The sequence below is a fragment of the Sitophilus oryzae genome, unplaced genomic scaffold (genome assembly GCF_002938485.1).
Source record: "Sitophilus oryzae breed Bouriz unplaced genomic scaffold, Soryzae_2.0 scaffold_1441_pilon_pilon, whole genome shotgun sequence".
NCBI classification, from domain to species: Eukaryota; Metazoa; Arthropoda; class Insecta; order Coleoptera; family Curculionidae; genus Sitophilus; species Sitophilus oryzae.
The window spans coordinates 68114-79108 of record NW_022146106.1 but is presented as its reverse complement, the minus strand read 5'-3'; the positions used below and the strand labels follow the sequence as shown (position 1 = coordinate 79108).

At 32.6% G+C, this 10995-nt stretch overlaps 1 protein-coding gene across 1 annotated transcript; it reads right to left on the bottom strand.

Annotated features, from left to right (window-relative positions):
• Positions 1-9790: 9790 nt before the first annotated feature.
• On the bottom strand, positions 9791-10162 carry LOC115876990. Its single transcript, XM_030893046.1, has one exon. The coding sequence runs from the start codon at positions 10160-10162 to the stop codon at positions 9791-9793; it is 372 nt and encodes a 123-aa protein (XP_030748906.1).
• Between the last annotated feature and the right edge of the window lie 833 nt (positions 10163-10995).

The window sequence follows — 10995 nt, the reverse complement described above, 5'->3', positions numbered from 1 at the left end:
TAAGTAAATTTTGCGATGAGAACTTGTTCCCTTGTTCGTTCTCGGCAACGCATTTTAGCAATAAAAAATTGAATTTCATATTAGAAATTATAAAGTCAGAATTAAAAAATAGTGTCTGCGCTATGTGCACATGTTTGAAGAAACATCTTACTAACAGCTATTAAATCTCTGTATTAAATTGAAGGACATGTTTGTAATAGTGACATATAATGCTGTTTTAATATAAATATTAATTTCAATTTATTTCTGTACAATATTTACATTTACTGTTTCCTCAACAGCCTGCAAATTTTGTGGAATACCACCCAAAACATACACTTTTCTGCAAATGCCTAAAAATATTAACGCCCCTTAAAATTTATTTAAGAAGAGAATTGCCGAATAGTCCTAGTAACTTAGGCAATGACTAGAGAATACAAAGACATATAACACCCGAGACCATATTGTTACCATGGCTCCAAACAGTGCCGTGGCCATATATTTTTTTTAACTTAGCTCCTTGACTGCTTATATTTTTGATGAATGTTTTTACTACGCCTATGGTGTAGGTGGTGGTATCATACTAATGAATTACGAAAGAAATGTATTAAAATGTTAACAAAAGGTACAAAACTAGTATCGACGTATAGCACATATAAAGTACATATAGTATCAAAAAAATAATTACCAAATTCAATAAGAAAACGCTAAAAAGGTGGAGTGGACCGGTTATTTACTTATGAAACGCAACTCCGAGCTCTTTCTTATCGTTGCGGCTTTTACACTTGAAAGGTTGAACACATCACCATTGTAATAAAGTTTATACAAAGTTCACCACAAACAACAAATTATTGAAAATCGCAAAAATTGTCGCTGTTGACGAGATGGTGACTCATCCGTAGGCTCCAAAATGATGGCGTCTAAAGCCGCGTCCAAGCTACTCGAACAAAACGTTCGCGAACATATATAATTCACACTATATACTCGTTGCAGCAGATCGTAAACGACGGCACAGCCCATCTCATCGGTCCCGAGGACTGAGGTGCGGGGAAAAATGCGACAACCAGTTTGCTCTATAGATCTAGGATGCGTTTAGGTAGTCGCTGTTTTTTCGAGTGCCCGGATTTCGAGTGCAAGCATTTTATTAAATAAATTACAGGTAAACAGTTTAAGAACTTTTGTCGTTGAAGAATCAATATTTAGCAGGCGGAGGGTCACAGAGGTCCTTTGGTAGATTATTCGTTATAGTGTATTTTTAAGACATGTATTCATTTTCAGCCAATTCTACCAGGTGTTTCTCAAAAGGCGCTCACTTTTTTATTTTTTCAGATAATACAACGATATTTGGTTTGTTAGTATATGACATAAATCGGGATTGATTGACGTATTCAGTTACCTTCGGTCGCTTCCTGTTTCACCGGAAATGACTACAACTTTGTATTTTTAGATTGTATCCTAAGTACTTTTTTACTTTATTTGATAGAAAATTACATTCTGAATAGAATGACATACCATACGTCAATTTTAGACAATTCCAATTAAATAAAAATAGCATTTTAAATTTCAATCTAGAGTGCCAAGACTGAGTTAAAACTATTAATTTGTAATCAAAGAACTTTGGAAACATATATTTGATCGCGTAATTTTTTTTCGTATCCTTTCATGACCGCTTAAAAGATGCCCAAATCGTATTTTTAATGATAACTCAAATTTTTCAAATGGTACGAGGCTGGCTCAGCATATTTGGAAAAAGCATTTTTTACGAATAATTTGGATGTGGTACCAAAGTTGGTATTTGGAGTAAAATTGTCGTTACGTTTATTTATGGCCATTTTTAAATTGAAAATGTCAAAAGTTGCCATATAATTATATCATTCTATTTAGAATGTCATTTTCTATCATATACGGTAAAAAAATACCGAGGGTATTACATTACATTTAAATCAAAAGTTGTTGTCATTTCCGGTGAAATAAGTAGTGACCGAAAATAAATGAAAACGTCGATCAATCCTGATTTATGTCCTATACTAACATACCAAAACCTCGTTTTTTATCTAAAAGATTAAAAAAGTTATAGAAGTGAACCGCTTTTCAGAAACACCCGGTATATTTATTTCTAAGAATGTAATGGTAAAATTTCATTTCCGGTGTCAAACTTCCTATTAAGTAGTAATTTTTATTCAGAATCCCATAATAATTCCGGTTTTTAATAAAAATAATCATAAAGGTCTTTATTAACAAAAATGAAATTATATGGACGAAGTCTAGCTACATAGCTATTCACACTCACCCCACAATAAAATTAAAATTATAAAATCTTTTCTTTGTGTAAACAAATTAGTTGTAAATGTTTTTCACGATCCCAGTCAAGAACTGCGTCTCCCATTGTCGAATACTCGGTAAAAAATAAAAATCACAGATGGATGTCCGAAATTAAATGAGACCCTTCCAAGCAGGTGGATGACACTTCTTATGGGAGAACTGGCAATGGTTGAAAAATTGACTACAAGCGATTTTCTAGGAATCTTTCTTGCCGATAAATTATTGACAAGAGTGACAGATAAAGCGTTGACGTTCTTTCAGTATTCCAGTTCATCTCTTTTTCTTTCTAAAGTGTGCGTTGAAAGGAGACAAAAACAATTTTTGGGGACCCATAATTTGTTATTCGAACACCACTTTTCTCCTTGTCGGGTCGTTGACGTTGACTTGTCGCCATTTTATTTCTTTTGTTTACACGCTGCATTTTGCTTTGCAAATTTAATACATAAATTATTTAGGCAAATATATAGGTTTTTAATAAAACTCCTCGGACTAACGTGTAGGTAAGTGTTGATAATTTTTTTTTCATCTTAACATGCTCATTGTCGTTCTCCTGATTTTAGGTGACAGAAAAGGATCATCAAATCAAATTGAATTTTATATTTTCCTTCCTATTTATCCTTCCTAAATATCAACGAGATGAGCCATCGGAAGAAAGGGACCATAGTACAAAACAGAAAGGTGATCTTTTTTCTTTCCACTTCGGATATTGAAATTATTATATACTGTAGTCGTGTTCGGCATTATGCTCTGAGAAATATAGATAAACAAAGAACAACAGATATAAAGCATCCCAGAGGAAAAGAGAGGCAATACCTGTATGTACTCTCTCTGATATTTGTGAAAGTTACAGCAAAGTATTGTTGTAAATGTCATCTTTTTGATCGACCTGAAAACTTCGAGCAAAAAGATGACACTTTCAACAATACCCTGACAGATATCAGAGACGATACAGGTTTTTCCTCTCTTTTCCCCTGGAATACTTTTAATTTATTATTCTTTGTTTATCTAGATTTCTCAGAGCACTATGAACGAACTCAGCTTGTATGTTTGAAATAATCGTCCAGTTGGCTTAAAAATGATGATCGAAGACATTTCCCATATAATTTTACTTTCAAAATTATGATATATCTTTTATTTCTAAGCCATCTATGACGCCATTTTTTTCAGTTTTGTTATAATTAATTTTGTCTCTTGATCTACTTGTAACATTATTCTTTTAATTTTATTAATTTATTGTGGTGAAATTAATTTCTGTTGTATATTTGATATTGATATTAAACATATTTTTAAAAAATGGTGTATTTCTTGTGTTTTTGTGTATGTCATAATTAAAAATAAATGAAGAAGTAAAATTAAACTTCCCGCCATGCGTGACAATTTAGTCCGTAGTTCCTACAAGCGAAATTGGGGGCGCTAGTAGCAGTAGACTTGTCAACAGTGTCAAATTTAAACGTCAATTTCACTTTCCAATATTTAGCAAGGCGCTCGCACTTCTTCTTGTGTATGTGTTTTGTGCTTCCAAGTGTCCGGTACAATGTCCGCCGAAATGCAAGCCGTTCGCTCCTTTTGATTTACCGACATCCGTCGGAAAAAGAACGCTCGCGCTCTAGCATAGACAGACGCACGCTCTGGCGTACAAGCTAGCCGTTCGGCGCTCCTTAATAGGCCTAGGCTAGCTGTACTTGTTGGCTTTATTATTTATAAATCTACCTATCTCACAATTTTCTCTTAGTATCTGCTTAATTATATATGTTCGCGAACATTTTGGTCGAGTAGCTTGGACGCGGCTTAACGTAACTAATTCTGCTGCAGCCCGTAAATGGGCGTTACATGTCCTTGGATTCGTTAGCCATTGAGCCAATGCCCTCTATAAAAGATCAGCCTACGGGCGGGCTTTTGTTTACTTCATCAGCTGTACATACTTAGATATTGGGTTAAATTCTGTATTCATATTTTGTCGGTTGATTTTTGGTATTATTTGTTATTGTAGTGCAAAAAACTAATTATTTTGGTGTTTAAGTAACATAAAGTACTACCAGATATATGGTCACTATGATGGTCACTATGTTTCTCATGAAAAAACACGAAATATTACACGTTTTGTTAAGTGCTTTAACCTAAAAGTGCCCATAAATTTTTTATTTATCGTGACTTTTGTGTGTGTTTTTTAAGACTCTAACAATTCATCAATAAAGCTTAAGTGGAGTGTGTTTTTGGTGCTATGCCTCATCTTTGTTGTGTTCCTGGTGGAAAGGATAGTTAACTAGGCAGCTTAAAGTATCCGGAAGAGCAAGAAAAGTGGGTACGAGTTATAAATCAAGACAATTCTATTGAAAATATCTTTAATAAATTTAAAAATAATATTCTCCCAGGATGGTATTAAAGAAAACTGGACAATTATGTTTATTTTATTCATATTGTGGAATCTCCACTCCAAGTGTTTTTGGTTCAGCTTCGATAGATTCAAACACGTAAGATAAACACGTAAGTAGGTATTATGACCTAGGGAAAAATAAAGAATATGTGTATTAAAGATCATGAAAAAGATTATTATTTTGAGTTCAAAATTAAAAAAGATTTTTCTAAAGACAAGAATGATAAAGTTTAAAAGAAGAATGTGTTTTTGTTTGATAATATAATGTATGTAAAGCATAACATATATTTGTTCAGTAATTTTTACTGAATAGTATTGATTATTTATAATATCAAATTAATATCAAATATTTAAGTGATGGCTGAATACAATATGAATAAAATAACAATAAAATTGGTATATTTGCAATACAAAATTAAGTTTTAAGAATAAAGGTGTTACTAAAAATACTAAGAAATTCATATCTTTGTTTTAATTGGTCGAATGTTATTTACATTTTATGTAAGAATTATACCGTATCATCGAAAAAAATCGGCGTCTAGTTGATTTGGAAATGAACATCGATGACATTCCCTAAATAATTGTACACATAAAATAATTAACTAGAATTTTACAATCTTGGAAAATTTTATATTCTTGAATCTTGTTTCTAAATATTCTAAATTTTTTGATTTTCTTGGGATTTAGGTTCGGAAAAAAACGCTGATTAAGTTTTCATTTGGTTTTTCATTATTTTTATTTGGTTTAAAAAAAACGTTATGGTTAACATTATAGCCTTCATCAGTGTTGTGTCGTATGAAAAAAATAGTGTCCAATATAATCCAAAAAATTACATATAAAATATTCACACCACGCACCACATAATGTTTACTGCGTAATCCATAGTCAATGTAGATAGTTTTAGTGTTAAGAATAATAATTCTTAAAAATATGTGGTCATCTTTTGATAAGTTTATATTAGTTTATTAATTGCAGTAAACATTATGTGGTGTGAATTTATATGTAATTTTTTGGATTATATTCGACACTATTTTTTTCATATGACACAACACTGATGAAGGCTATAGTTAGCCGAAACGTTTTTTTTAAACCAAATAAAAATAATGAAAACCCAAATGAAAACTTAAATCAGCGTTTTTCCCGAACCTAAAAATCCCAAGAAAATCAAAAATGTTAGAATAATTTTACATATAAAATGCCAGCGATCTTCATTTCATAACCATCGCTGACGCCTTTTTTTAGATGATATTGTATTATCTGTAAATATAATTTTTCGAACATTGATACCTGCAAAATATACATATAAATTTTGTGAATGCAAATAATAATACATCACTATTAGTAGATATTAAATGTTTTTTGTTAAATTAGATCGATTTTCAAACCCCAAAATTTAAAATATATTTACATTTTACCCAATATCTTATGTAATACATTATTTGTATATTGTAAAACATTTGCTGCATTTGTATGGTTCATAGTTTATTTGCCAAAGTATTTATTACTATAAATAGGTATATATGTTGTAGTTATTAACTGTATATTATGTATATTTCATGTAAACTATATCATTTTTAAAATACAAACCAAAAATCTGAGGAATAATTATGTTTTCCATGTATTCTACAACATATTTATTAATCCGTAGTATCTAACTAGCGTGACGTCATAAATCTCGCCCCAAGGCTGTTCTATTAGAGACGGCATTGTTTGAGCTTAGGCTCAATAAATTAGTTAAAAAAAGAGAAGAAATTTTGAACCTAACCAACAATTTGTGTGGTCTGTTTTTGTTTATATGTTTTTTTCATTATTTATAGTGATTTACAGTATTTTTTTTTAATTACACGAAGAGTAACACAGCCAGAGAATATTGGTACACCATCAGGTACAGTATCAAGTTTATTATAATGACTTTCTTAGCTTTAAATCAAATGTTTTTTGGCGGTGTTTGCCAATACCACTTTCACGATAGTGTTTGTTAATAGCACTTTTTTCTTGCTGGCTCGTCTGTCAAGGCCTAAGCGTATCACGGCCTTGAATTTTTTCTCCCATCGCGCATAAAGAAGTTTCACTTCAAAAATTGTTTAACAAACCAATAACATTTTAATTTTGAAATTGATCGATATCCGTCAATAAAATTATAAACCTAAATCAAATGCCAATGACAATTACTAAAAACAATGTGTAGTAATTTACGAAATGCCGTAATGACGTCACCAATCTGTTTCATGTGGTTGTCAAATGAAAGAGAGAGTTCGACAATATATGATGTATTGATGTGACGTTGAACGATCGCTGAATAAACAATATCTCAATTATTCTGATCGCCGATCAAACTGGGTCGACGACGCATTTCCAAAATCCACAACACATTTTCCGAATGGCCGGGCCAAATGTGGCCGTCGCGTCGCCGCCGCACCGTGACATCTCCTTTTATCTTTCCATTACGGACGGTTTTATTTATTCCATCGGTCGAGTGGAAAAAGGGTGGACCACCGATGCGTTGCACCTTCTCGCCCTTTAACCTTGCCCATTTTTTACGTATCGATTGAAGGTCAATGCCACCGGCTGTTCGATTTTTTTTACGCGGCGCGGAAGTAGATTCCTTTTTGATGATTTAGTGATTTCGCTCTGGCTGGGGTAAAAAAGCGTGACTCATTTTGGATGAATATACTTTATATAATTGGAATATAGTAGTAAAAGCATATGTCTTTTTTCTCTACAATGGGAATTTTATAGTTATATTTTTTTAATGAGAAGAGTCGAAAAATTGCTTAAACATTGGCAATTCTAGGTCATTATGGTCTATTTCTTAATGGTTGATAGCACAAGACCTCATTATAAATGCAAAAGGAGTTTTATTGTGTACAGTGTGACATGGCCAAAAGATGGGACCAGTTTCATTTTAAGGGTATGTATACCGGGTGCGTCTCAAAAGTGGCTCACCTCTATAACTTTTATATTTTTTTAGTTAAAAAAACGAGATTTTGTATGTTAGTATATGACATATATTAAGATTGATTGACATATTAAATTGTTTTCGGTCACTTCCTCTTTCATCGGAAATGACTACAACTTTTGATTTTTAAATGGCACCCTCGGTATTTTTTTACTTTATTCGATAGAAAATAACACTCTGAATAGAATGACATATCATATGTTAACTTTTGACATTTTCACATATGGTTTACTTGAAATTATATCTTGCGGTTCGTAACGAAAATTTGACTCGAAATACCAAGTGTGTGGTATCAAATTATTCGTAAAAAAATTCTTTTTCCAAATATACTAATGAGCCACCCTCGTTCCATTTGAAAAAATTGAGATATGATTAAAAATACGATTTGAGCATTTTCTAACTGGCCAGGATAAGATACTAAAAACATTAGACGATCAAATCTATTTTTCCAAGGCTCCTTGATTAAGAATTAGTGTTTTTAACATATCCATGGCACTCTAGATTGAATTTATGGCACTCTAGATTGAATTTATACGATTTTTTATTAAGCGAGAATGTCAAAAGTTAACATATGATATGTCACTCTATTCAGAATGTCATTTTCTATCGAATAAAGTAAAAAAATACCGAGGGTGCCATTTAAAAATCAAAAGTTGTAGTCATTTCCGGTGACACAGGAAGTGACCAAAAACAATTAAATACGTCAATAAATCCTAATTTATGTCATACACTAACATACCAAATCTCGTTTTTTTTTATTTGAAAAAATAAAAAAGTTATAGGGGTGAGCCACTTTTGAGACGCACCCCGTATATTCCAATGAAATTCGAACAGCTTTAGCACATTTGTAAATGGACACATCCGGTACGTTTGCCGAGAACAATAGGTAAGAGATATTTTTAAGCCCTGACTGCACCACTGTCAGGTATTAGAGTTTTAAGATTTACTTAAGTTTTGTTAAAATATATTTTGTTACAGAACGTAATAATTAATTTTGATTACTTTTTTAATTTAATTTTGAAACGCCATATTTTTTGATGTTGTTAAAGTATCACATTTTCCGATAACTATTACCACCCTTGCCTTTTCATAGCATTGAACTAATTAAATTTTGTGCTTCTTTAACGTTTTAAAACAGCAAAAAATATGACGTTAATTAAATTTTGTCGATTATAATCTATCAAATAATGAAAAATAAATTATATTACCATAGAAACGCGTTTTGAGTTTTAGGACTTTTTTTAAATTTAACTATATTTTCAATTTTTTTTTATTTTTTTTTCTAAAACGGAATGGAAATTTGGAAATGTATAAACGGGATTAACCATTTTACAACAAGCAAAAATTTTTATGAAGAATGCATTTTTCTCAAAATATCAATAATAAAAAAGTTGTTCCTCTTGTAAAGACAATCTGGAGACATACTGTATGTGAAAAAAATCATCTATTATTTTTCATAATTTTTGAGACGTATGAACATTTTGTGTTTATGAATAAAACTCAATCCTTACCAAAGACTTTTAATGAAAACAACACCAAACATGATAATGAAGTTTTTGTTCCCAGCATAATACCTCCTCAGAACATTACAGTTCCTCCTTTATGTCTTGGTACAGATTTGGCAGTCTGGAATCTCGCTCGTCTTCCTGGAGCTCTGAGATCTCGAATTCGATGGTCATCTGATCTTAGGCCAATTCTGGTCTCATCCGAAAAAAAAACATTTTGTCAATTCTCAGTTGTCTAGTTTTGATGTTGAAGGCACAAATTTAGCCGGTCAATTTTGTTTTGTCGAGATAACTGTGGGACCCATAACTCTCTCTTACTGTACAACCCTCGAGCAAGAAGCCTTTTTCTTATGGTTTCAACTGAAATGTTCACACCTGTAGCTGCTAGAAGTTGTCTTTGTAGCACTGGTTTGAGAAACATTGAGATTTCTTCTAGCAATTTGGCACACAAAGTGGTCTTGTTGTGACTCTTTGACGACTTTGTCTACCTGTTTTTGAGTGTTCCTAGTTCCAAGTACCTTAAGCACACCTTAGCACATGTAAATCCAACTTAGGCATTTTTTATGGATCGATTGAAAATTACCGGACAATGGTAATTTTACTACTGAACACAAAAATCACAAGAAAATAAGTTAAGTATAAAGTCCGGTTCTACAGCGTGATCCGCCTGCCGGTTCCTTGCCGCCATTGCCTTCTGTCCATCCAGTCATCGGCTTGTAAATTGCGCAATGACATTGCCTTTGTTACCCCCTTTAACCATGTCTCTCGGGGTCTTCCTCGTTTTCTTTTTCCAGTTGGGATCCATTTCATTATATTCTTTGGAAGCCTTTCTTCTCCCATTCTGTTTACATGCCCATACCAAATTAATTGTTTTTTTTGGATTTCTTCTATGATGGTTATCTCTTTCTTCGTTATTCTCCTTATTTCTTCATTTCGCACTTTTTCCAATTTTGATTTTCTTGCCGATCTTCTGAGGAAGTCCATTTCAGTTGCTAAAAGCTTTCCTTCCATAGACTTGCTCATCTGCCATCCTTCAGCGCCATAGGTAAGTGTGCTCTTAACTATAGTGTCATATGTATATGCGGGTTTTTGTTGTGGTATTTATATTTTTTTGCCAAAGAATAGAATTTAGTGCCCCTGTAATGTTTCTGGCTTTGTTGATTCTATTATTGATGGTATTGTCGCTTTTTCCATTAGTATGTATTCCATTATTATGTACCTAGGTATGTGAATTCTGTACATGATTTTATTTTGTTTCCGTTTTCCATTTGTAGGTCTTTTCCTTTGTAGCCCACGCATAGATATTCTGTCTTTTTAAAATTTATTTGTAAACCCCATCTATCATACTCCTCATTTAATTTTCTAAACATGTACTCAATGTCATCTACATCTCGGGCCAGTATTACTTGATCGTCGGCGTAGTGAATGGTATATATTGTTTTATTTTCGAGTGGTATGCCCATTCCACTACATTTTCGTCTCCATTGTTCCAATGCTGCATCTAAGTAAATATTGAATAAAATTGGAGATAGACCACATCCTTGTCGGAGGCCCTTACTTATATTAAATAGTGTTGTGAGTTCGGCTCCAATTTTAACTCGTGCTAGCGGGTTCTTGTAGATTTCCTTTATTGCTTTTATTAGGGTAATATTTATTGGTGACCGGTCGAGTACGTGAAAAAGTTGTTTTATTGGGATAGAATCATACGCTTTGGTTAGGTCTACAAAAATCATGTGTATCTCTCCACCTATAGCTAACACTTTCTCACTTAGTTGTGTTATGCAGAAAATATTATCTACCGTTGAGCGACCGGCTCTGAAACCCGACTGCTCTTCTGTCTGGTACAAATCATAGTC

Coding starts and splice junctions, on each gene's coding strand:
- LOC115876990 (XM_030893046.1), bottom strand. CDS start 10,162: ATGAGCAAGTCTATGGAAGGAAAGCTTTTAGCAACTGAAATGGACTTC.